Here is a 24,704-nt window from a genome sequence, read left to right on the forward strand (position 1 = left end):
ACCTAGCATCGTGGATATACAGGCCTTGAGAGAGCGACCACTGGAAGTCTACTTCAGAAACAGTAGTACGCGAGCGTACTACGTCTCTAAAAAACTGGCGTCAAAACATACGAGACACAGGTGTTCGATAGCAAACACCGCCGCGCGTGACGCCGCGCGAGACGCCGCATATACGCGCCGTCATTATTGATAAATTCTGAGAAAATTTGCGCGAAAATTGCCGCGCACTTGTAATTTTCTAATTAATAGACTCTTCGCGGGAGGATAAACTGCAGTTTCCTATTAAGAGTCTATTGAACGATATTTCCAAGAATTTGTCTATGGGTCATAAGTCGTTGCAAAATTTGATATATGTGTGTGTCAGCTAAATTTTTTCCTTCAAACAATTTAATATCGCATTTGTCGTACGAGACATTTTTTAAGCATAGAATTGATTAACCAAGATAGAAAAGCTCTCAAATCTCTTGTAGTAACGTTGCAGATATTTCATATTGAATACTTGAAAAGTCTCGAAATAACCCGATACATTTAACATCACCATAGCTGCATCGCGGCAATGAACCACGAGTATTTCGTAAAAATCAAACGAGACTCACCCATGGTTGTTCCGGCGCCTGATGCACCTCGGGCCGCCTCCTCCTCTCAGATCCTATTCGTTGCACTCCTTGGCATTCACTGATCACTTGCGCTAATCACGCTCGGTTCGCTAATCACTTGCACACATCACTAATTACCTTCGCACTGATCGGAGCCCAAAGTCGCGCGATATTTCGTACGGCACTTCCGATGACGGTCGCGCGCGCTTGAGCGAAAGTAACACGAAACGGTCACAAAACTACGAGTAACCCGGCGCCGTTTTATTCTTTTTACAACGCTCGCATTTTTGCAAGATCCACTCGCGAGGAATGCGACGACGCTCGCACGTTGAGCGCCAAATCGCCAAGTGTAGAACACAACCCCGCGACAGCTGGTACGTCCCGACGATAGTCGCTCGGCGACGCGATAGATGGCGCGAGCTCACTATGACGCTACCGACTTTAGGATTGTTAAAATGGCGGACATGATTCCTAAATGGCGTCGCTAATTAGGATCTACTATGACGTTTCCACCGAGGGTCAGAGTCGGGCTAGAGTCGGGTCAGAATCGGGTTGGGGTGAGCGTTTTTGCGGTGGAAACACCAAACCCCAACTCGATTCTGACCCGATTTGGTGTTTCCACCGCAAAAACGCTCACCCCAACCCGACTCTGACCCTCGGTGGAAACGTAGTCAGTCTCGCGCTATTTATCTCAAATCATGTATCACGTCGCGCGCGCGCTACGTGATCAACGCGATCCGAGAATTCGGAGACAGAAGACGAGCGCCCGCGGAGTACGCGCCGCCCAAAAGCACGATCGTCGTCGCGCGGCGACGCCATTGCGCGGCGACGCCGACCACCCGCACGGACTTTCGATCGCGCCGCGTTCCGCCGAGTACGCGCTATCGCTAATCACGACATCGAATATACGTCACGCGACCGACAGACCGTTAGAGAATCGACTTAATTGCACCGCACTCGCCGCTACGACGCGAGGTCGACCCCCAGCTCTCGCGCTCGCGATTTTCCAACTGTAACGGTTGAACGCTGTTCTTCACTGTGACGTCACGTGACACTACGCGAGTCTCTTCAGCCGTTAACGGATTCGCGGACCGGCCGTTCGTAGATGCACGCACGATTCGAAACGCATTGCTCGTACGTTCGAGACCGCATGATACGCCTCGAGCCTCGTGCAAGCGGACTGTTAATTAATTGTCGATCGCGTTTCTCCGCGGTCACTCCGGCGACTCGCGTATTACCTTCTTCTTCGCCAGCGTGTCCAGTACTACCAACCGTTTACCGAGCGTCCGAGCAACAGTCCAATGTGACTGGCTCGCGCTTTCCAAGCCAAGCGGTTGCGCAGCCTGTCCGGCGCGACGTTTGAATTCTTGCGGAAAATTCGAAGCTCGATGAAGAAGTACGCCGGAACGTTGGCGTTATCAGAGAGGCGTTGTCGCGTTGAATCGGTAAATTGTAATTATTGCCTTTAGAGTGAATTCTGCTTGGTGGATTGATATTTTGATTGTTATATCGCGCAATCGTTGCGAAAGAAGACTTGTTGTTGAATTAAAAAATATTGGATACGCACTGCAGTTGCGAAAGAAGATTGCAAATCTTCATTCGTAGTAAATGACTGGCGGAGACGTGCGACGTTTTATTACAAGTACGTTGTAACTTTTAGGGTACTATTACATTTGTCGTACGACAAATTTTTCAAGCGTGTCGATTGGCCGCTGAATAGAAAGTTTCTAGATACTCGAGAATTTTACTATCCTTCAGCCAATCAATACGCTTAAAAACTTTGTCGTACGACAAATGTAATACCAGCCTGAAACTACAAAACTTTACGAAACATGAGGCTTGCTCGTGTTGCTTGAAATTCGCAAAAATTGCTGCGCTTTAAAAAGAAATAAATATACATTGGACGCTGGAGAGAAATAAAACGAAGATTCGTGCAACAAATGCGAAGCGACGCGAACAGACTTTTGAAGCGGTTCACAACTTTCCAAACCCGCCTTTACAATGGAACTGGACCACGGCGGTGGGTTTTAGGAACGCTCTTTTTCCACAGATCAGTTGTTACAACTTGTTACGACTTCATTGCGAGTTAAAGGTAAAACCTTTGGCACGCATTGCGTGTTGAAGAGGAAAATATAAGTATCAGCGTGATTGAGCAGTAATTGTTTACACGCGTAATCTAAAGCGCCATAAAGTCACCCTCCCTGCAACCTATGGTCAGCTGTACATTTTCAGCAGGTTTCGGAACACACCTTTGGTGCGGGACACGTTCCCCAGGATACAGTATACACAGGTGTCGTGCGCATCGCTGCGCCCAGGTCGCCGAGGATTAGCGGGCGCGCATGACAATTCGGTCGCAGGTGAGGTGAGAGCTGGTAAGGAACGTATGCGGAAGAGGTTAACGATCGTACGCTCGCATTCGCAATGAGGGGAATTCTGTGCTCGCTCGTGATCCTCGCGAACCTGTGCGAGCGATACGCGGTAGCGGAGCACGACGAGGACGCGTCCACGGATCTGTTTGTGATCGAGGGGAAGGTGTTCCCCTGGGACAACGCTGCCTCCACCGGGTGGCAGCTGATGACGCACGTGATGGCAAACGGTGGCGAACACTACGGCTTTCTGAGGTAACGCGGGCTGGGCGCGGTGCGAATCTCAACGGGTCCCCCGATCCGCGCGTATTAAACGAGCGTCTCATTTCAGGGAAGATGGCACGTTTATAATCACGAACGTCCCGTCCGGCTCTTACATGGTGGAGGTGGTGAACCCGAATTACGTTTACGAGCCAGTCCGGGTGGAGATCAATCAGAAAGGGAAATTCCGGGCTCGTAAGGTCAATTTGATACAGACGTCGCAGGTGATTCAGGTGCCCTATCCGTTGAAAATGAGGCCTCTGGCGCCGTTCCGATATTTCCAAGTCAGAGAGCAGTGGCGGTTAACGGATTTCCTGTTCAATCCCATGGTAACGGAGCGTCCGGCCGACGCACATACGCTTTCGCTTTACCTACCCCGCGGCCTGAAATCATAACGTTTCTCTCTTCCGTTCCTCCCCAGGTTTTAATGATGGTTCTGCCGCTTATACTGATCATGATTCTGCCGAAAATAATGAACGATCCTGAAACTAGGAAGGTAAGAAGACCTAAAGACCGGCCAAAAATTGAGTGATCCTCAAAACTAGGAGGGTTTTTTTTATTTTTTCCTAATATCTCTAGATAAATAAATGAGAGATAATGCTGTAAGATACTATTGACCGTCTAATATAAATTATTATACGATTTACCACGTAGTCTATATACTCTAGTCCTTGACAAGTCATAAACTAAATGCATTTTGTAGGAAATGGAGCAATTAAATAATCTCACTATCTATAATATGCCAGAAATGTCTGAAGTAATAACGTCTTTTCTTTCTGGAGGAGAAAAACAAAAATCAAAGGCTGTAAAAGCTGCTAAGAAAAGACAATAATGTATTAGTTTAGTTTTATTACCTGTAGATTATTATATGTATATGTTTACTCTAGTCGTTAAAATATATTTAAGATACCGACGACGAGGAACGTTCCAATTTCTTGAATCGAGTCTCGCGCGAGATTGTCAATGCGTTAAGCCTTTAAGCTCTACCGTTTTCAAAGTGCTTGATATACTTCTGCAGTCTCGCAACTCGCTGGATTCGCGTCTCTCACGTCAACCGGAGAAACAACGGCGACAACTTTCGAACTTGGTACTCAATTCGTTTTCACGCGGTTACTTTGTATATAACTGCAATTTCGTAAAGTAGAGAAATAGCTTCGTACGAATGTAAGTAGAGGAAAAATCTGACCTAACGTAACGACACACTAACGATTGTGATTGTACTCTGCGTCACAAAGATGTTATTTTGTTTACACTCTCTTGTGTCGGTCGCTCTCTGTGATGTCTAGATTAATCCTGTCTTATGTAAGGTGTCTAGGCACAAGATACAATTTTCTAAATCCTGAAACGGGCGTGTATCTGTAATACCACGAATAAATAACAATTGTGTATAAATTTTGGAAATCTAGGCTGCCAAGACGGATCTTTATCCATCCATCCTCACTCCCTAATCTTCAAGTTTTCCAATCGACTCGAGAGGCAAGTTCACAGAACGAGATCAAGCTCATTGATTACATATCAACTACTCTCGCGCGAAACTACACGTTATACTAGTAATCGTATCCAATTTAATTCTGTAATATCTTATTATCTGATGATTGCCATGTTAATCGATGTTAATAATTATTTTGTCCTATGAGAAAATGTCTGAGCCTGTACGAGAAGCCAACAGAGACTTGAGATATTTCCAAGATATTTCGAGCATTGAGAAATGATAACGGCAAATCTCGGTTCTCCAAGCAAAGACGCTCGCTTTTTCTGGAAGAATTTCTACAAATAATTCAGAAAATCTTATAAGCGTTTGAAATGTCTCTTAAAATCTTTATCTAATCTTTTTTTTATCTTTCTCGGAAATATCGACGAACGATCAAGATTTCTTATCTGTACACAAAATTGCACAAACATGGGCAGTTATAACAATCGTATAACTGCCCGTTTAAAAAATTGCGCTAGAGCATCTTTCGCAATAGTACTAGGCTGATGGCGGAGAACGATCCTAAACTCTTAGGCCTAATCTACAATGTGCTCTTTGCGTCTAGAAACATTCTATTTTGTAGCCAATAAATACATTTGAAAAGTTTGACAAACAAGTTGATAAATTGTACATTATACATTGTACAATCGTACGTTGTCGACAAAGTTTTTAAGCGTTTTGATTTGCTGATAAAATAGCTTATTTGCTAAATTCTATTTGCTAAAACAGAATATTTCTAGACGCAAAGAGCACATGGTAGATTAGGCTTTAAGGGCCTCAGCAGAAAGGTCGTCGTAAACTGTTACGACAATCTTTCTGCTCAAACTCTAACGCCTGTTATACAATACGTCATATGTCGCTGTCGCGTGTCGGGACGTAGCCGATGGTCTATTCCGTAGTAAATTTCTTTTAAAAAAATTGTCTCATTGAACATCGGCTACGTCTCGATATCCGACAGCGATCTACGTCTGTCTCAGTAGTGCATGAAGATATGCATAAGGAATCTGATTGGGCCATAAGTGCGTGCATAAGGAAATAAACTAATCAATTTCTTTACGCATATGCTTATGCAAATATACAAATTTTGTCTCGATAGACCCTTAAGCGCTTGCCGATTGTTATCTGCCATCAGCCTTACTCGTAAAAATAAAATTACGTTTATACATAACGTTTTAATTTGTCACATTAAAGTTCCAATGGACCTGTTGTGTGATTCTGATTGTACGGTCAGTCCGGTCAGGAAAGGAGTAAAACGTTCTCGGAACGTTTAAGTCATAGGACAAAAAAAAACTCGCTAGTATTGCGACATTAGATATACGTTTCTTAAGTATGATTAAGCAGTTCCGGGTCATTCGAGTAAAAAGATATCTACGCACATCTGCAGCTCGAAAGCAAAAAACAAATACCCGCGAAAATTCTACAGAGTTCCACGAAGTACGGGAAAACCTCCTGTAACTTATGGACAAAAGTATTCTCGCTCAAACGAGTTACATTGATTCTCGTAGCTCGGCGCTTTAAGGAATATCTTTAGATATCACGAGGCAAACTCCTCTCTCTTTCTCTGTGTAACGCGACGATTTGTGACAAAAGTTTCTCGGAAAAAGGAAAGTTACATTAAATCGGGCCCGATTAACGCCAGGAAGCAGGAGCGCGTGGTCCGTGGGAATTGAAAACGAAAAAAGGAACACGAAAGTAAAGATGAGCAACCACAAGCGCATGATTCAGCGGTCGACGATGCACGGAGCCGAGAGCGAGAGAGCGGCTGAGTGTGCCGGCTCTTCCGGGAATCCATATTTCGCCAATCGGGCCTCCGGGCCGCTCGCCTCCTCCCGATTTCGTTTCATTCAGGTTTCGACTAGATCGGAGCATTGCGTCGCGATTGCACGACGTCCGCGTTGTACCGCGGTGATCGAGTTCTCTTGCGAGATAAATAATTGGACGATCGATCGCGTGATCAAGTGATTACTCAGATATTCGGTGGCGGCCAAGGTGTGAAGAATTTCATCTAGAAAGTTACGGTGAATATATAAATGTTGGCAATATTTATAGATAGCGCAAAGAAGTCGCGGTTACAAGGCGAAGTGATTAGGTGCAACGTGAAGATGAACGAGCGTCGATTAGGGCGCTAATTCGAGCCTAATCTCGGCGAAGGATGCCGCACTTGCGAGGTGTGATCTTGCTTGAGGAGATACTCAACTCCAACGCCGAAATTAGGCGAGAATGCTCGGTGTTACTAGAGGCGAGATGGTCACGCTGAGTGAACGATTCGCTAGGAAAAATCGTGAATTCCTCTGCCGAATTGCGGACATTTCTCAAGACTCTGACACCGTGCGTCAGCTGCCGTCCGAGATGACGGACTCCGAGCCGAATTCAGGCTCAAAGTCGAAATCGAAAGGGTGTAGTGATAAGAAAACGCAGGCGCTCGCGAAGCAAACTCGCGCGACGCGTATTCTACAGGCGCGCGGAATACGCGACGTTGAAACCGCGTCGGAAAGCGACGAGAAGAGCAACGACGAAGATCCGGACGATCGCCGATCCGAGTCCGAGCAGATTATGGTGCCGTCCGGTAAATATCCGATCGGCGAACGACGGACGAGAGCCTGCGTCTTGGACTCGCGTATTGAGACACGGGCGATACGTCCTGATGAACGTCGTCTTTCAGATCCGTCCACGTGGAGCTCGGGTCACATAAACGAGTGGATCTCGTGGTGCGGCCGGACATTCGCCATCAGGCCAGGCTCCATCGCGACGATACTCCCGTCGACCGGCAAGGAGCTGTTGCGATTAACGCCGCAAGATTGGCGGGACATCGGCGGCACGGCAGGTAGTATCCTGGCGAGACACCTGGCTCATCTTCGTTTCCAAGCCACTGGCGTGTACACCCCGGGCTTGCTGCAAGAAAACGAAAATGGTGAGAGAGTCTAGGCTCAAAATTGCTATTTTTTCCTATCTGTTTCCCTGCCATTAGAGATTTTGTGTTAATAACTTTAATATGAATTTAGATGTCCGGAATAAATTTGAGGAAATGAAGATTCAAAAGTTGGTTTAGTTCAGTGCTTTGTTCAGTGCTCCTTTCGTTCCCAGTCGTTGCGTTTCTGTGAGGGATCTCGGATAAGTAAAATTATATATTCCGTTTCTAATTTGAATTCTGCGTTCTTTCGAATTCTGACGTCAAATTACTCCATTCAGACGCGACAAGAGAGATGTGGTTTGGTACACTTTATATTTTAATTCTTTTTAGGTTTGATATTCAACTAAACGTGAACAGCTTTTTAGTTTTATCTACAGATAGTTCTGGAGATCTAGCTATCTATTCCTCCCTTATATGTAAAACAGTTCATTTTTTTCTTAGGGATAATAATGTCTTCTACGCATATTAATTGCAAGCATAAATCCAAAGCGATTCGCGCTATAAATCTAAACGGCAAAGCTCTTAGGAAAGCGTAATAGGGATTTGGTCTTGGACCTGTCACGATTGAATGGAGAGTGACCGGAAAAGGCTAACCGTTCCCCAGGGACCGATTCTGGTCCAGCTGGAGCTTATCTAAGGCCTTAACGATGGTGGCGATCTATTACAGATAAACGCGGTCCGGCGGGAAAGTAAATATCGGTATCGTCGAACGGATACGTTTCGCCCCAGACTTTCCTCACCTCTATCGCTTGCACGACTCCCGAAGGAAAAAAAAAGCCCGTACATTTAAAAATCGTGGCGACTGATTGCGAGTAGGAAAGCGATACCCCGAGGATAAGATAAAGAAGCGATAAAAAGAAAAGAGATTTCTACGAGAGTAGACTCTGTGGTAGTACTTCAATAGAAACATTTTTATGCAATCATGTGTTAGCGATAGCAAGTACGATGCAATATACAAATAGTATAATGCATCCCAGCCCTGTGTCCACGGTACTAGAGCATCAATTCTGTATCTTACAATATATATGGTGAAAATGCTAAAAATTGTGCATTCTAAGGGGACAGTTAGAAAGATACAAAGCTACTCACTTACAGCATTTTCACTACAATGTAAGATACAGAATTGACCCCTAGATCTCGAGAAATGTATAGCCAATCGACTTGCACATTTAACGGGAAAACGGCAGTTGTGCTGGCTATAACACGCACGTTGGACCGGGATCTAGCATCGTGGACGCGAGGCTTTACATTAGAATTGGTGCCAACCGCGTGGAGTCGCGACGAAGAGAAAACGAGGTAAAAAGGAAACGGGGGAAAAAAAAGAAACGTAATTTCTCCCTTTGTCTACGCTCTATTCGCCCCCTCTTTTTCGTATACGGAATACAGGACTCTCGAGCACCATCTCCTCGGACGTGGAGGAAGAAAAGCGAAAAGTGAGAGGTACCGAACTGTGGCAGCGTAAGCCTCCGAGATATATCGTCCGTTTGAATAACGTTGCAGCTCTCTTTCTCCCTCTCCCTTTTCGCTCCCTTTCCGTCTCCCTTTCTCGCCCGTTTTCGCGCGCGTGTGTGCGCGCGCGTCGGCCCATCTCGCCCCGGCAGCAGCCGTTTATTAAACGAATCAGTGTTATCGCGGTGAGAGAGTCCTCATGAATAAACCATCGAGTGTTTAGGGCAGCGGAAAGGTGGTGCCACGAGGGGTTACGAGCTTGCTCCGCGCGACCGCTTTTACCCCTCTTTCTGCTCTCCTCCCTCAGGGGGGCAGGCTCTAACGGGCTCGGGGGTGGTAAGCTCGCCGCGGGGCGCGACTATATTGTTTTCGTGATGAGCGGCACAGCGCGTTCTCTCGGATCTTGAATGTATACGGGATAATTTTACGCGTCGCGCCTCCGTCACACGTCGCTCACAGGACGTCGCGTATACGCTCGCCCCGCGTTTACGGCGTGCACTTTGTATTTTATACGCACACGCGCGCACGTGCACAATGCATCCGCGATATCCTCGAGTGAATCCGCGCGAGCCTGCCCTTCGAGCACTTTATGTCATCTTTAGCACAGCAGTCGAATGATAAAGTTTCACACATTCCCCCGTTTCTTTCTTCTTCTCTTTTGCGTACAATAAAATGTACATAAAAGACTCTGAAATCTTTTTTTATATTCCGTATCGAAAAGAGGGGCGAGCACGGAAAACGCGTGGCCATTTCGAATCGAAGTAGAGTCAATTTGGCTTTTCGTTGATTTTAATGTGTTCCTTAAGGATGTGTTGTACACTTTCAGTCTACGTAAGCCAAACGAAAAATAATACAAACGTGTGGAGTGTGATTATTCCGACTAACATTAGATTCCAAAGCTCGTCCGAAGCTAACATGTTTGTGCCCTGTTTGCCCGATGGGACGATGTGCTCTCGACAGCGGATGATGCTATGATACTTAAAATAACGGTAGGCGACGAAGGATCGAGAAAGGACGGGGCAGTCGTTAATCGTTTTCGAGAGCGAGTCATTAGCTAGCGTTAAGAGTAGAGTCGAGTAGCGAGCGAGAAAACGCAAAACTTACTAGTTCTTCTGCAAACGTATCTATCCAAGTTTTTGCAGAAGTGTAGTCCGCAATGAAACGATCGCTCCAAACACAAGCGCTTGAGAGATCCATTTACGAGAGAGGAAATCTTGGAATAAAATTACGTAACTTCGTCCTCCTAGCTTGCGAGATGGTCCTGAAAAGATACACTTGCGTATATTCCGAAAGAGTAACAGAGCGAAAGAGATGGCGGATACCGGCAAGTACCCTAAGCGCAGTACGTCAGAAGAGGGGGTGCAAAGGTATTCCGTTCTTACCAAGACCAAGAGTGGGGGGGAGGGCGCGAAGGGCTGAAATAACCAGGGGCAAAGGTCGCTCAGTCGCTCTCTGTCCACTGGCTGGCGGAGTTTTAGCTTTCCAAATGCGTCTGTCTGCCGCTGACGATTGACATTGCGTGTTCGCGTGTGTCCGAGACGCGTCCAACGTTATCGGGATCAGTGATACGAGTCTCGATTGATGCTCCTCGATTTGTATCCATTATTTCGCGAGAGACAGCTGGTCCGCGATGAAGCTGCTCGGGCTACGCTCGCTCGCGCGGCCGTCCGAGTCCCTGCAAAATTAGTTTCGACTGTTATTTTTTCCGTTGTCACGAGAAACCCATAGCGATGCACGCTCTTTTCAAATCGAAAAGATGCAGGATCGCGGTTAAGAACGTTAAGACCGAGAGATGATCGTCGTACGGAAGACGCGAGAAAACGCATCCCCAATGCGCGTGACTCTCCGGAGATGATGAGCTTGTCGTCTATCGGTTTCCGAAAGCGCCGTTTATATGGCACAGGATTAGGCCAAGGTGGTAAATTCGGCGCGTAATGTGGAGAATTCAGACGCACCCTCTACATCTTCAGCAGGACACCAGATTGCATCCTTCGGCCGCTGCAATTTTTTATAATGGTAAATTCAGCAAGGCGAAAAATTAAAAATGAAACTTTCGGAAATACCGTCGCGCGCGTAACATCGTCCTCGCCGCACGTGTATTTATATGTAAACGAAAATTCGCGCGTAACGAATGCGATGCCCAACTTGACAGTGTAAAAAATAGAAATTATTTACAATAGAACTTGAGAAATAGAGAATATCGGGACGACCGCTCGAATTTTAACAAACTCTCGCGGTGGAATTCAAACGTAAAATCCTGTCGTAAACGCGACGAAATATTTACGGTATGAGTGATACGGAAATAAAGGCGGAGGGAATAAAAATCCGTGTCAGCCAGAACGAGAGGACAGGTGTACGACGAGGAGAGCCGACGGTCCATCGCTCTGTCTCTCACGGTCGAGACGACTCGATCTCAAGAACGCCTCGAGAACGGGGGCTTGGTGCATGCGTGTTCCGTTTTCTGCTCCGCAGATAGGTTCAGCCTCCTACAACGGACTTGCTCGCTGATTGGATCAACGGCTGGAGCCAGTGCCTCAGGGGCGGTCGGAGGCGGACAGGTTCAGCTCTGGCAATTCCTGCTGGAGCTGCTCTCCGATTCGTCTAACTCGTCCTGCATCGCGTGGGAGGGCTCCAACGGGGAATTCAAGCTCACCGATCCGGACGAGGTCGCACGTCGCTGGGGCGAGCGCAAGAGCAAGCCTAACATGAATTACGACAAGTTGTCACGCGCGCTGAGGTAAATTGTATAACGTAAACGAATATACAATGACACAATCGTGTCATAGGCCACATCGATGTCCATTTCTACCAATGCGGATTAACTTGGATCTCGGTTTCACTTACTTTTTATCTTTTTCTAGTCTCAGGAATTGGAAAAAGATCGTAGTTAATTTACATTGGTAGAAATGGACATCATAGGTAAATAACGTTAAGTCGCAATTTTTGCCAAAACGAGATTTTTATATTCTTTGAGTCACTTTGTCGAGCTGATTTAAAAAACATAAAATCTCGTTTTTGCAAAAAGTTTGACTTAGCATTGTTCACCTTTGAGGCACTGACATAATATTCACAGCTCTCTCTCCTTGTCTTTATCCTCCATACAGCTCATAGATTTTACCTTCGTCAAATCTGTCTTAAGATCCTTATAGACTCTGATTCTTCTCAGAATTTTTCAGACTTTTCATATTACAAATTGATACACCTTTCAGAAATGCCGTGAAAATTTACATCTTTTCAAGAATTTTTCACATCTATGATTTCTAAAATATTCTGAGATTTCTAAGATTGCTCATTCTACAATTTCAGACGTAGTCTCATAAGATTGGAAAAAGTTTAACATATGTTTTCAGAAATCGTAGACTGAGAAATCGCAGAAACAGAATGTTTTAGACTATTCACGTGAAAAATTCTAAGAAAAGAAGTAGACTTTCTCGTCAGCGTATCTAAAAAGTGTACCAATTCGTATAAAAAGTCTGAGACACATTTTTCACCAGGAGATTCATAGATCTTGAACGCCTTGAAACGACCCGCGCGCACTACGCAGTGCCGTTAAGAGAGAATAATATTATTATCGCAGGTATTACTACGACAAGAATATAATGACGAAGGTTCATGGTAAACGTTACGCTTACAAGTTCGATTTTCACGGCCTGAGGATGGCCTGTCAGTCGCAAGCCGGCATCATGCTGGAGGCGTCGACGTCGTCGCGTGTAACAAGCGCGAGCTGCCATCCCCATCATCAGGCACATCGCTTGTATCCGGTGGCACCCGCTCAGCACTCCGCGTCGTCCTCCTTACAATCGGAGCCGTCGCCTTCCGGTCAACAACAGCCACCTCCGCCACCGATGCCGCCGCCGCATTATTGGCCGTATCGATATTCACCGCCGAAATAACGTTGTCTTCAGTCGCCGCCTAGGCACGTGAGATTACGTTAACCGGATTTCAACTCGAGTGGCTGATGGCTCGCGCTCTTTGGATCCCTCCTTTCTTATTTCAGGTACATTACCACCGTTTTTTCGTAATATCTTGGAGCGTTAAACCGACAGGTCAAGTTACCTTCGTTTCGGTCCTTATTGTTAATTGACACGCACAGACGGACTGCGTACGCATTGATAATTGTTAATGTTCCAGTGAGAAAGGATTCGTCGAGTCGACATCGTTTCGACATTGATCGACGAATCATTTCTCGTTCGGATGGATGATATTAGGCGATTTTTGGCGACTGTTTGGTACATTTGGTACATACCAAAGTATACCAGAGTGTATGTACACCCAGCGTCATGAATGCCTTTACACCTGAAGAAGGACGCTAAAGATATCCAATAGGAAAATTTATTTCAATGAACTGAAGTTTTTTATCGGAATAGATTCAACTTAACGGCTATTTTCAGGTGTAAATTCATGATGTCGAGTGTACGCTTGTACCAAAAATCGCCTATTAACAGCACACAAGCGCGAAATACTTTAGACGTTTATGTTCTAAGAGACGTGCTATAATATCGCCGGGATTCCCTCGCTCCCAGAAGTCCCGGGTAGAAAACTCATCACTTAGAAATAATTAACGATTAGCGACAAGTGATATTGTTACGAGTTTCACGTTCTACTCGAGCTACTCGTCACAATAATCCGAGACACGCGAGGGAATCTGTAAATATATCACATACATGAAGCAATACTGCACATCTTATCTCCTTGTTATCATCGCGACTACTATTGTAGAATCGACTATAATAATAGATTCTATGCCAACTCGTTACTGACTACTTTTATAGAATCGTACTCGTAATGTATATTTTGTAAACACGACTTTCTATCCAATAAATATAATGTAGAAAATGAAAAATCCCTGCCGTTATGTGAGACCGATCGAAAATCAATCTCTATTGTAGACTGGGACTGAAAGATGTCTTTTAGACATGCATGCTGTATGGGTACTTTCTCTTCATCTGTAACTGTGACTTAACTCAGTTACATCTTTTCGATAACTAGCTAGTAACTAATTTAATAGTTTACATTAAGAGTTACTTTATAAGTATTTTAAACATCCACAGATCGCACTGGGCCTTGCATTTGCGCATAGAGGCCTTTATCGACACTTTACAATTCAAATGCAGAGTTGATATTTTTATTTTCATTGCAAGAAAGCAACTGCAAAGTAACGATTCGTTGTTTTTTTAGTAACTGTAACGCGTTACTTTTCAGAATTGGTAACTTGCAACTGTAACTAGCTACATTTTTAGCAAAAAGAATTGTAATTGTAACCAGATACTTTTATAAAGTAACTTTCCCAACTCTGGAGAGATATGCGACTCCATCGATTGCAATTATATGTTTTCCCCAACAGGCTTCCCACTTTGGGTCCTCGATTTCCATTGCTGTTGAACGGCTATCATTCCACGCACTGTATCTTCTTCAGAAGGTAGCAATATTGCGAGCCAAAGCAATGTGCGTTGCATTTCGATCCCCGTTAGATTAAGTCAATCTGCAAAAGGGATTATCTTATTATTTTGCCATGAAGAAAACAAAGAGAGAAAAGGGCAGCGCAAGTTTGCCGTGTAAACAACTTCTACGACCGAACGGTAAACTATTTACTAGAGAAGATACATTATATTTTATAGCTTAAGGTTGCGTTCCGAAATTTACTATACGTACCGAATATTGGACTAACTTAACAGAAACTCAAATTCAAGCGCTGGTCCCGACCTCAACATGACGCCGAGTCATGTGACCAAAGGACCCACCACGGTCCAATTTAATGCTGCAAATCACTTCTTCCTCTTCTACTTCTTCTCTTTTGTGATCCTCGGTCCTACAACTGGACTGACACGGTGCTGCGAATCACTGCTTCAAAGTGTTATCCGCCTTCCTTTTAATTAAACAAACGGAGAAGAAAAACGCTTCATGGCAGTCGCGCAGCATCAAGTGAACCGCGCGCAGTCCACATCGAAGGCGACGCTCGGTGGATAATCAGTAAACTCTGTACCATTGGATATACGTTGATACTTACCGGATACGCGACAGATGCCGCCACGTGCCAACATGGCGGCCGGTCGCAACGCGCGTGGCGTCGCTAGCGATCGAGGTGACGCACGCGCGGAAGCTGGTAACCTCCTCTTCGCTTCACGGAAAAGGTAAATGAAACCACGTTGGATACTGCCGGTTAAAATCCGCTCGTTACGTTGAGATCGTCGCGTATCCAGTCCGCGGAAACGTTGGAATGTGTTTTCCAGAGCGGGAATAATAACGTCCTGTATTTATTTCCAGTTAACCCCGGCTCGCCCGAACATGTCCGACGTAGAAAAGTGAGTATACCAGGCGGCCCTCCCCCAGCACCTTCTCCTTTCGCCCGGCTGGATTCGATAAAGCTAACGAAATCACGAATGTATAAGCCGCACGGAAACGCTTAGCGACAAGGAGAAGAGTTTGACGTGTAGCAAATGCGCTCAACGTTGTGCGATAACATTGGACAGACTTAGACTTTTGTTGTTGAAAGCTCAATCGTGGATTTTCAAAAGAGCTTGCAGCATGTAAAAATACATGTTTGACAAGTGATCAACGTAGATAATAGCTGCATTGTAAATCTGAGGCGTCGGAGTACTCTTCCTCCCTTTCTATGGATGTGTTTCGTCTCACGCATGATGCATCGTTTATCTTTGTTATTCGCCAAATGTTAAAGGATAAATGATGCATCATGTATCCTCGTTACTTTCCCGATGTTGAATAAGGACAAATGATGCATTATGAGCGTCACGCGTGAAACGGAACGCACCTTGTCCCATTCTCTCTCGCTCACTCGAATGCCAAAGAGCGCTCAGACGTCTTGGATCTGCAACGCCGAACGCAGATAAAAAACCGATATATGTATTTTGATTTATTGTTCGGGCTTTGAACAGTATTCCCGATTGTCGTATTGTGCTATCGCGTTCAATAAAACTTTCCTTGCAGCGACGATGTGCCATCCGTGATGGCGGCGGGTGGCAGCATGGACGTTAACACGGCGCTGCAAGAAGTTCTGAAGAATTCGCTCATTCACGATGGCGTTGTGCACGGGCTCCACGAAGCTGCTAAAGCCTTGGACAAGTAAGATGGAAAAATTGATTGAGTGTTGTCTCTTTCCTTCGAAACGCGTTCGTTTGACTCGTTTCTGCTGCCCGCGTCTTTCCGCTCTAGTAAAACCAATGTTAAGTACAGTGGTTTTTACCAGTGAATTTTTTGTATTCCAGGAGGCAAGCCATGCTCTGTATCTTGGCAGATAATTGCGACGAGCCGATGTACAAGAAACTGGTTCAAGCGTTATGCAATGAACATCAAATTCCGCTGATAAAGGTAGACAATAACAAGAAGCTGGGCGAGTGGGCTGGCCTGTGTAAAATCGACAGCGCGGGCAAAGCGCGCAAAGTGGTCGGCTGCTCGTGCGTTGTCATAAAGGTAGGCTGTTTCCAAGTTTCTAAACTTCTGCTCCTTTTTTTTCTATGGAACTTGTTGCAATTATAAGACTTAATAGTACGTTAAAGAGATAATTATGAGACGTATCACATCTGATGATAATTTAGGCTCCCTCTACTGAGTAGAACCCGTAAAATAAGCAGACCATGCTGTAATTGTGCCTTACTGATATCACTTTTGTCAACGTTTTCTTCCTTCAGTCGTTGTTAAGTTGTTGAGTGAGCATTCATTGCTTTTAGGATTTTGGTGAAGACACACCTGCTAAAGACGTCCTAATGGAATACCTTAAACAAAGCGCTGTACATTAACATCTTTTAATAAAATATTTGACAACTACACGAATAGAATACTTCCGTTTCCGAAATCTCTCGGAATCTCCGTTAAAATGTGCGGAGTATAAAGATCGAAACTTTGATTTTTTTAATTTGGAAATGTGTGAAGACAATGTTCTTGAGAAGAGCGTTGCAATCTTCGCGACTATAATTTACATTGTATAATTTGAAAGGAACAAAATACAAGGAGAGATAAGGTTACTTTATTTTGATGAATACGCATATTCTTAATCGCTAGGAATCTACGTTATCACTGTTTTGTTTTTTCGTCGTCGTGTTGCAAATATCCTTGTGGCTTTCCCAGTCTTTCACTTGGCACTCTCTACAAGAGAACGAATTGTCATCTCTGTATGTTACTTTTGAGGATACACATTTAACATAACTTGATGACAAATCCTCAAAGTATTCCCTACGTACCTGCTACAATACCAAGCTTCCTTGCATCTGGAGCATCGTTTCTTAGACGGTTCTTGGCATAACGAACATCTTTTCGCTTCCATACGATCTAACTTCTCCAAATCGTAGACGTCATTTAAAATTTGCGCGGCGTCTTTAATGTAACTCGCATCCGTGGTAAATAGACACTTGGACTGATGTCGAGCCAGTTTCTTCCACTTCTTATGGTATTTCTCCAAAATAGTCGACTTTATCTGTAATTAATGTACTTAATCTTGAATAGCTGACATCGATAAAATAAGAGATAAGAATAGAAAAGAACAGCGACATACCTGCGGCAAAACTTCCACGCGAACCGGGCAGGTCGTGCCTGAGGACGGCATCCCCGGCGATATGTTCAAATAAGATAGCCATCTCTTAAGCTCTATCAAAGGAGCGATTTGATCGAGCACATCTTCGTGCAAATGTCTCTGCAACTAGGACAAAATTCCACTTAAAATTGTAAATTATGTACAATCATCGGTACAAGTATCGACGACGAACGGCACCTTCGATAGCTGGGACAGCCTGTGCTCTGTGATCTCGTAGTACGGAGAGCACTTCGGATTAAGAAGCAATTCTCGCAGACCGAACCACACCTGCCCCTCCCTTTTATTGATCTTCCCAATTTCGTTGGTCTTAATTTTCTTCCAGCTGGCCTCGTACGTCATCACTTCGCCTGCACGAAGATCAATGGCAACTCGTTTATTTGTATTGATTGGGTAGCTAGAAGCGAAAAATAGATGTTACCGTCCTCATTTTGCTTCTTCCACGGCTGACTCTCAATCAGCTGCGCGAATAAGTACGGAACGTCATGTATCGCCAGCATACGCGAGATCGCGCAGAGGGGCAAGCTGTCCAAAATTTCGATCAGATAGTGAAGAATCGAGATGCACCGCATCCCAATGTCGAACTCGAATGCCTTCTGCTTCTCCACTATCTCTTCCAAGCAGGAACTGGCGAGAGGCATGCATGAACAACAAATTCGGTATATAAAAATGTAAAAAGTACACCGGCTCTATGCACAAATACTACAAATGCGCATCATCTGCCGAGTTTACTTTACAATCTGTCCAGTTAAAATGGAGAACCGTATCTCACTTGGCGTCTGTGATTTCGGATCTCTCGTATATATCTTCGGTTTTTCCATCGAGAAGCGTCGTTACGCGTTGCACGGTGTAATCGATGAGATCGATCGCCGTGTCGTCCGCCGTTTGCGCGCCTTCGCAATGGAACAATACATGTTCCAATAACGAGACCACGATAACTTCGTGATACAGCACGCTGTACAGCATGAACGTGTTCGTCGGCTCGCCATTGAGATCGATCAGAAGCGGGAACACCTTGTGCTTCCATATGTCCATTTGTATAGCTTCGTACACAAGAATAGGAGTCTAAAACCAAGCAAGTTAAAAAGACTTGTACCGTGAAAAGGGATAATCGTGCCGAGATACAATTTCCTAGTTTCTTTTATGTAGAAAGAATGTTTTGCTTAAATAAGAAATTATATCAATTTATTATGCAGAAAATTGTATTCCGGCACGTCTATCCTTTTCACTCAGCTAAAAATTCCTTCTGCTTGCAATGCACATGTGCAAACATTGCTTCATCCGTTGCATTAATTTACTCGTTAAATATAAGTCGTTGCACCTAATTATTTACTTTTTTTAACGAGATGAACCATTCCATGACGCTCTCCTCGCGCAGTTCAGATATCTCGAACACACTCTGCTGGTTTAGCAACGCCAGTTTCTTATGGAATTCCAGCCAGCTGAAAGATCGATTTCAGATCACTCTTTAACTCCTGTTTCACAATCTTGCTTTAAGTAAGCTGTAAGCCTTAAGCCGTAAGAAATTAATCACTCACAGGTGAAAGTGAGGGGAATAAATGATCGGTTAATTTCTTACGGCTTGAGGCTTGCAGTTTACCTAAAGCAAGATTGTGGACCAGGGGGTTACCTACCCCTGGTAGATTAAACAGAGATTAAAGTTAGGCGACGTTTGGTGAAACCAGGCCTAAGTTGTATCTAATTTATTGCGACAAGGGAATTTACGAAAATGCGAAATTACCCCTTGGTACCGACGTTTTCGAGGTCCGAGACGTTCAAGCTCTGCACGAAGGCCTCGACCTCCCACGGCGGTATTATGTGTTCCAGCTGATCTGCCATTCCTTCGACCTGTAGAATGAACGACTCTGTCGAGTTCGCGTTTCAGATTAACGTTCTCCGTTTACGGCACGATGTCTCCAAATCTCTCGCGTACAAGAGTACGTTTGATCAATAAATCGTATCCATGTGTTTCCATGCGGGAACTCCAGATCCATCCTGTCTGCAACTTCGCGACAGAGAGAGGCGAAATAACGTGCGATACGAAACGCTAAAAAAAAAACGCAAAGTAATTAAAAATATTATTAATGAGTTATCAGCCCAGTAGCACAGCGCATTAGCTAAACATTGGTCAAATGTTGGTTATATTAGGAATGCATTGGTCGACATCGTCCAACGTGAAGGCAATATTGGCCGTGGAATAAATGTAAATATTGCACCATAATAATTATAAAATATTAGATTTATATTGAAAGTGCATTGGCCAATATTTAACAATGTAATGGGAATATTGGTCCAATATTGATACAATATATTAGACCAATATTGCTAAATAAGAGAAGGCGTTCATCTTACAATATTGGACCAATATTGGGGATAGTATTTTACATTGTTTCCCAATATTGCGCCGATATATTGTGCTACTAAGACAATTTTTTCATTTTAATATCCCAACCGTTCGTGAAAAGGTTCGGCTAAATTAAAGAACAATATGGCATCACTGAAACTAAGTTTGTAAGTCTAATAAAAATTAATAATGAGCAACACACATACCACATGTATCGTATATGTGTGTTGCTCAAAGGTCGAAAGCCCTTACGTCAGCGGCGCGGGAAACGAGACTTGCGTTCAGCAACGTGTCGTTTGCCAACGCGGTCAGGTGGCGATTGGCGCCGATTGGCTCGCGTCCTCGGGGACCGGTCGTGTTCGGCCAATCGTCTTCGGCCGCCGCTCCGCGACGTCGAGAAAATGTGACGCATGCGCGAGGTCGGTCTTGCGTGTCTCGCCTAAAGCCTCGTCCACATGGAAGTCGTAAGAATAGTCGACTATGATTGGTCAATTCTTATGTGTCTGACGAAATTGACCAATCGCAGTCGATCATTCTTACGACTACGACTGGCATTGTAGACCACGCATTACGCCTAGGTCCTAACCTATCTTTGGATGCACGAGTGAACCCGATTCGGGGCATTGTCGGGAGTGGAGCGGCGTTTGTTCGCGTAGGGACGATGCGTTGTAACACCTCGTAGACGCGATGGGCGCGCGCGACGAGCAACGTTCTCGCGCGACGAGGCTGTCGTAGGATGGCTGGGCGCGAGAGCGGCGGCAGGATCGAATCCGTAACGGATCCGTGCCCCGTGAATCCCCGTAGGATCGGCCCGCAGAACGTGGTGGTGCGACTGAGGCGAAGGGAGACGATGGGCTGCCCGTACCCGGGCACCCACGTGCACTGCGCGCGGCAGTTCTACCAGAACGTCTTCCCCAACTTCACCGTGATGAACGTGGAGAAGCCGCCGTGCTTCCTACGCAAGTTCAGCCCGGACGGCAGGTACCTCGTGGCGTTCAGCGCGGACCAGACGTCGATCGAGGTGTACGAGTACCGCGGGGCGCCGGCCGCCGCGGACCTGCTGGCCGACTGCGAAGAAGAGTACGTCGGCCACAAAAGCGACGACCGTAGCTTTCACATACGAAGTAATGTCTTCGCGCGGTTTTTCAAGGTACTGGATACTAACCGAGTCCGCGCGGCGTACGCCATTACTTTGCGGATTGTAAAGATTAAGGGAAAAAAAAAAAGAGCGAGAGTGAGCAAGGGGAAAACTGGTAAAATTGGTGTACCAGCTCTGAAACGTATTTGTAGGTGAAGTGGATTATAAATGTAGTAGAAAGCAACCAGCAATTGAACAGAGAATGCAGTCTCTTCACAGACGACGCACGGTACGTAATCGTGGGCTCGGCCGCTCACATCCCCGAGGAGCTGAGACCGCACTTTTATCAGGTAGCGAGAAACTCTTCATTACTTCCCTCATGGGATTGTTATTCTTAAGACTCGTGTCCGCGATGCTAGCACTTGATCCAAGTTCTAGTTTCGAGAGATGTGTAGTCGATTAATTTGCAGCTTTTGTAACTGCAAGTTGATCGGCTACGCATTTCTCAAGACAGGAACTTGGGCCAAGTTCTAGCATCGTGGGCGCACGACTTTAGAGAGGAAGACTGACGATGCATTATTTCTTGCAGATTTATTCCAATAACGAGGCATTGACGCCGAATCCCAGGTCGCCGCTCGAGGATTACAGCTTGCACCTCGTCGACTTGAAGGGTGGAAAGCTGTGCGACACGAGACACTTCAAAGTGGACAAAATTTATTTGTCGCATAATCAAGGTACATTCGGGCGAACCGTCGCTGCTTATCTGACCGAATTGGATCCAGCTTTGTGGTACGACTTGTCAACAAGCGTGGAGATTCTCAATGTTAACTGCCGTTGTCTATTTTAATGCATTGAAGTTCACTTACAACTTTAACGGTCAGCTAAGCAGTTACTAACGTATCGAGTCTTCGGGACAAATTCATTTCTCTCTCTACGCAGGTTTGTATTTGTACAAAGATATACTGGCAGTCTTGTCCGTGCAGCACCAAACCATACATATCTTTCAAATACTCGATGGCATGTTTATAAATGTGAGGACGATAGGAAGGTACGTTGAACAAGAAGTTTGTCCTACCAAGCGTTACAATTGTTGTCTGACGATACAAATGCAGTACAAACGACATGTATTAGGTTTTGCATGGAAGACGACGCGTATTTGTTGACGAGTGCTTTCCCCGGAATCAATTACCGGCCGTTTAAGGACGTTGCAATAAATAGTCTGAAGCACAGGTTATTGGTATACTTGTACAAACGAGCGGAGTATATAAGCTACGTGGCGAAGGATCCCTACGAACTGAGAAGGTATTATCAATACTTTGATCAGCTCAACTCGCTACGGATGTGGAAGATGCAGCTGCTGGACACGAATCACATACTGGTCAGGTACGCGAGCGAAGAAGTGGCGACGTTGCAAGCGAACGAGCCAAATGCGCAGCCGGCTCTGCTGGTGGTTTACGACATGGTCACGGCGAAAATCCTGGCGGCTTACGACAACGCGTCGACTCAGCTGTTGACCCAATTCGAGAATTTCAGCGACTTCTTCAGAAACGCCAGGATGAGCACGGATTGTCAGTACATGTGTTCGCCGTCGAATAACATATACGCCAGGTATGCGATAGTCTGCATTAAAATTTGTTACAAATAACAACGTATACTTGATCCGAGCGATTCTCGTTTAAGTGCCCTTTGCCTTCCTTAGATTGTTGCAGCAGAGGTTCAAGCAAACGATAATAAGCGCCAGATACGGAGGCGTTACCGAAGCCACGAAGAGGCTGCTCGCCCAGTTGCCGATATGCGCGCAATCCTACTCGAGCTCTCCGTACCTCGACCTGTCGCTATTCTGCTACGACGACAAATACGTGTCTATGATGGAACGTCCCAAAGCTTGCGGGGAACATCCGATACGGTTGGCAACTCATTCTTATACTCGCGGCAAAATGTTACTCGGGAAAACCAATATCCGCCCATGTGTGCGACTGCTGTCTTCCTGTCTTCTTTTGCAGCTTCTATGCGCGCGATTCGGGCCTCTTGAAATTCAAAATGTACGCCGGCATGCTGGGCCGAACAGCACCGACGGCTGCGAGACGACTAGTCGCGTTCACGTTCCATCCAACGGACCCGTTCGCAATCTCGGTGCAACGTACTAATGCAGAATATATCGTCAGTTTTCACGTTAGGCGCGTCTAAGTCTTCCCTTTCTCGACATGTATATGTATATTTTACTAATGTACAAACGGATTTCTTATGGCGAATTCGGTTTCCTTGCACATTAAAACTTGTTCATAGTAGATTTTTGCATTTAACAATGTCTTGCAATGTTTTAAATACATGGTCAAAGATTATCTAACTAGAAAAATGATTCACACGAATGTAAAGACCATTTTACTAATTAAAAAGTATTTCAGAATTAAACTGTAAACAAGTCTTAACGCACTCACAAGCAATCGAATTCGCTATTATCAGAGAGAAACCTGAGAGCGGCCACGCCGGCGGTTTACTTGACACCGTTTCAAGAGATTGTTTTGTCACGTAAGAGCGCGCAAGTGACCTATCTCGCAGAGCTCTGAAGTAAAACGTCGGCGTGGCCGCTCTCAGGTTTCTCTCTGCTATTACTTTCTCGCGTGAGAATTGTCGAGATCGCTGCCGTTGAAGTACAAAATGGACTTTACTTTTCGAACAAAAGCTCTTACAGCTGCGATTATGCAAAGTTACATTAGATTCAAAGACTATCCTCAACTACTAGCATGTAAGATGCAATGTAATTTAATATACTTTTAATACAATTGAACATCGAGCAATGCGGGTTTTATCGTTACGATCGGCATCGTCTACGGAGGAAGATTTCAATTTCCGAAGAGGATTACATTCATGGACGTGGAACGAAGGATTGCCAGCCAAGACCAGCAAGTGAGACTTGCAGTTTAATTAATGCACTGCAATCGACGTCGTATCATGCGCTTCGGACCAACACGGTTCGTAAAACTAGAAAAAGAGGTCAAGGATAAAAGGTAAATTAAACCGAAAGTTTTTAAAGTTTTTCCGCATTGACAAAGATGCGTCCAGCAAGCAAAATGGTACTATCAAGCAATGTGAGAGAACGACAGAGTAAATAAGGCCAAGGTTGACGAGCTTTTTCGTTTGACGTGACAAGTGATTTTGGTCAGCGTACATCTTCATTTAAATGTTATTATCATGTATTGAAATGACAACGACGGTCTCTTATAACAGGCTAGCAAGCCTGTATAAAAGATGTTACTGGTTGTTTCAAAAATTTGTCCAAATATTTTATATAATCAAACCAAACCGTTATAGCACCGAATTTTATGTGTGATATGTAAGATCGGGTCTACAATAGGTGTGTAAGCCTTAAGCCATAAGAAATTGACCAATCACAGTCTGAAGAAGGAGAGTAATCGCTTGTGATTGATCAGTTTCTTATGGCTTAAGTCCCAGTCTACAATAGATGATTTAAGTCCTAAGCTTTAAGAAATTGGCCAATCACGGTCAAGTATGAGTAGAATGCGCGACTGTGATTAGTCAATTTCTTAAGGCTTAGGGCTTAAATCTCTATTGTAGACTGGGACTAAGTCCAGTCTACAATAGATGATTTAAGCCCTAAGCTTTAGTCCCAGTCTACAATAGATGATTTAAGCCCTAAGCTTTAAGAAATTGGCCAATCACGGTCA

General features: G+C 44.9%; 5 protein-coding genes and 1 long non-coding RNA gene across 11 annotated transcripts; 4 read left to right on the plus strand and 2 right to left on the minus strand.

Moving 5' to 3' along the window:
• Window positions 1-2,760: 2,760 nt before the first annotated feature.
• LOC105569652 (ER membrane protein complex subunit 7) lies at window positions 2,761-4,624 on the plus strand. Its single transcript, XM_012026285.1, has 4 exons — window positions 2,761-3,217; window positions 3,294-3,552; window positions 3,645-3,719; window positions 3,927-4,624. The coding sequence occupies exons 1-4, from the start codon at window positions 3,018-3,020 to the stop codon at window positions 4,053-4,055; spliced, it is 663 nt and encodes a 220-aa protein (XP_011881675.1). The 5' UTR covers window positions 2,761-3,017; the 3' UTR covers window positions 4,056-4,624.
• Window positions 4,625-5,316: 692 nt separating this feature from the next.
• LOC105569655 (DNA-binding protein D-ETS-6-like) lies at window positions 5,317-14,462 on the plus strand. Of its 3 annotated transcripts, none has more exons than XR_001009528.1 (4): window positions 5,317-7,605; window positions 11,527-11,791; window positions 12,632-13,051; window positions 14,399-14,462. XR_001009528.1 is itself a non-coding variant. In XM_012026288.1 (4 exons), the coding sequence occupies exons 1-4, from the start codon at window positions 6,915-6,917 to the stop codon at window positions 12,945-12,947; spliced, it is 1,176 nt and encodes a 391-aa protein (XP_011881678.1). In that variant the 5' UTR covers window positions 5,317-6,914; the 3' UTR covers window positions 12,948-13,878. The 3 variants fall into 3 exon arrangements, 2 of the variants coding, with proteins under 2 accessions (XP_011881678.1, XP_011881677.1); XM_012026288.1 differs by lacking the exon at window positions 14,399-14,462 and having other exon boundaries at window positions 5,317-7,260; window positions 7,357-7,605; window positions 12,632-13,878; XM_012026287.1 differs by lacking the exon at window positions 14,399-14,462 and having other exon boundaries at window positions 12,632-13,878.
• On the minus strand, window positions 7,519-10,723 carry LOC105569654. The gene is made up of 3 exons (XR_001009527.1): window positions 10,437-10,723; window positions 10,159-10,315; window positions 7,519-7,586 (listed from the first exon to the last, which is right to left on the minus strand). It is a non-coding gene; the product is annotated as an uncharacterized LOC105569654 (long non-coding RNA).
• Window positions 14,463-15,123: 661 nt separating the features above from the next.
• LOC105569653 (40S ribosomal protein S12) lies at window positions 15,124-16,838 on the plus strand. Its single transcript, XM_012026286.1, has 5 exons — window positions 15,124-15,185; window positions 15,319-15,356; window positions 16,000-16,134; window positions 16,278-16,482; window positions 16,740-16,838. The coding sequence occupies exons 2-5, from the start codon at window positions 15,340-15,342 to the stop codon at window positions 16,806-16,808; spliced, it is 426 nt and encodes a 141-aa protein (XP_011881676.1). The 5' UTR covers window positions 15,124-15,185; window positions 15,319-15,339; the 3' UTR covers window positions 16,809-16,838.
• A 181-nt stretch (window positions 16,839-17,019) lies between these two features.
• On the minus strand, window positions 17,020-20,160 carry LOC105569656 (zinc finger MYND domain-containing protein 10). Of its 3 annotated transcripts, none has more exons than XM_012026291.1 (9): window positions 20,147-20,160; window positions 19,338-19,643; window positions 18,930-19,038; window positions 18,369-18,661; window positions 18,018-18,223; window positions 17,777-17,946; window positions 17,561-17,704; window positions 17,250-17,482; window positions 17,020-17,154 (listed from the first exon to the last, which is right to left on the minus strand). In XM_012026291.1, exons 2-9 carry the CDS (start codon window positions 19,433-19,435, stop codon window positions 17,067-17,069), a joined length of 1,341 nt encoding a protein of 446 aa, XP_011881681.1. In that variant the 5' UTR covers window positions 19,436-19,643; window positions 20,147-20,160; the 3' UTR covers window positions 17,020-17,066. The 3 variants fall into 3 exon arrangements, with proteins under 3 accessions (XP_011881681.1, XP_011881680.1, XP_011881679.1); XM_012026290.1 differs by lacking the exon at window positions 20,147-20,160 and adding an exon at window positions 19,949-19,964; XM_012026289.1 differs by lacking the exon at window positions 20,147-20,160 and having other exon boundaries at window positions 19,338-19,814.
• A 158-nt stretch (window positions 20,161-20,318) lies between these two features.
• Window positions 20,319-23,816, plus strand: LOC105569658 (DET1 homolog). Of its 2 annotated transcripts, none has more exons than XM_012026293.1 (8): window positions 20,319-21,090; window positions 21,231-21,368; window positions 21,608-21,752; window positions 21,958-22,066; window positions 22,150-22,626; window positions 22,718-22,924; window positions 23,022-23,219; window positions 23,621-23,816. In XM_012026293.1, exons 1-7 carry the CDS (start codon window positions 20,677-20,679, stop codon window positions 23,203-23,205), a joined length of 1,674 nt encoding a protein of 557 aa, XP_011881683.1. In that variant the 5' UTR covers window positions 20,319-20,676; the 3' UTR covers window positions 23,206-23,219; window positions 23,621-23,816. The 2 variants fall into 2 exon arrangements, with proteins under 2 accessions (XP_011881683.1, XP_011881682.1); XM_012026292.1 differs by having other exon boundaries at window positions 20,320-21,090; window positions 23,022-23,213; window positions 23,615-23,816.
• The last annotated feature ends 888 nt before the right edge of the window (window positions 23,817-24,704 follow it).

Source organism: Vollenhovia emeryi, unplaced genomic scaffold (assembly GCF_000949405.1).
Source record: "Vollenhovia emeryi isolate VEMERY1.0 unplaced genomic scaffold, V.emery_V1.0 DF939123.1, whole genome shotgun sequence".
Taxonomy (NCBI): domain Eukaryota; kingdom Metazoa; phylum Arthropoda; class Insecta; order Hymenoptera; family Formicidae; genus Vollenhovia; species Vollenhovia emeryi.

What these genes read in the sequence shown, in the direction of transcription:
- LOC105569652 (XM_012026285.1), top strand. Translation starts at nt 3,018, where the DNA reads ATGAGGGGAATTCTGTGCTCGCTCGTGATCCTCGCGAACCTGTGCGAG. An exon ending in GAACACTACGGCTTTCTGAG is followed by an intron (nt 3,218 to 3,293) that starts GTAACGCGGGCT and finishes GTCTCATTTCAG; the next exon opens with GGAAGATGGCACGTTTATAA. An exon ending in ACGATCCTGAAACTAGGAAG is followed by an intron (nt 3,720 to 3,926) that starts GTAAGAAGACCT and finishes TGCATTTTGTAG; the next exon opens with GAAATGGAGCAATTAAATAA.
- LOC105569655 (XM_012026287.1), top strand. Translation starts at nt 6,915, where the DNA reads ATGCTCGGTGTTACTAGAGGCGAGATGGTCACGCTGAGTGAACGATTC. An exon ending in GCTGCAAGAAAACGAAAATG is followed by an intron (nt 7,606 to 11,526) that starts GTGAGAGAGTCT and finishes TCTGCTCCGCAG; the next exon opens with ATAGGTTCAGCCTCCTACAA. An exon ending in AAGTTGTCACGCGCGCTGAG is followed by an intron (nt 11,792 to 12,631) that starts GTAAATTGTATA and finishes TTATTATCGCAG; the next exon opens with GTATTACTACGACAAGAATA.
- LOC105569653 (XM_012026286.1), top strand. An exon ending in GCTGCTAAAGCCTTGGACAA is followed by an intron (nt 16,135 to 16,277) that starts GTAAGATGGAAA and finishes TTTGTATTCCAG; the next exon opens with GAGGCAAGCCATGCTCTGTA. An exon ending in GCTCGTGCGTTGTCATAAAG is followed by an intron (nt 16,483 to 16,739) that starts GTAGGCTGTTTC and finishes CATTGCTTTTAG; the next exon opens with GATTTTGGTGAAGACACACC.
- LOC105569656 (XM_012026291.1), bottom strand. Translation starts at nt 19,435, where the DNA reads ATGGCAGATCAGCTGGAACACATAATACCGCCGTGGGAGGTCGAGGCC. An exon ending in GGCTGTCCCAGCTATCGAAG is followed by an intron (nt 17,705 to 17,776) that starts GTGCCGTTCGTC and finishes ATTTTGTCCTAG; the next exon opens with TTGCAGAGACATTTGCACGA. An exon ending in GCGTGGAAGTTTTGCCGCAG is followed by an intron (nt 17,483 to 17,560) that starts GTATGTCGCTGT and finishes CATTAATTACAG; the next exon opens with ATAAAGTCGACTATTTTGGA.
- LOC105569658 (XM_012026293.1), top strand. Translation starts at nt 20,677, where the DNA reads ATGGCTGGGCGCGAGAGCGGCGGCAGGATCGAATCCGTAACGGATCCG. An exon ending in TGAGACCGCACTTTTATCAG is followed by an intron (nt 21,369 to 21,607) that starts GTAGCGAGAAAC and finishes TATTTCTTGCAG; the next exon opens with ATTTATTCCAATAACGAGGC. An exon ending in AATGTGAGGACGATAGGAAG is followed by an intron (nt 22,067 to 22,149) that starts GTACGTTGAACA and finishes GACATGTATTAG; the next exon opens with GTTTTGCATGGAAGACGACG.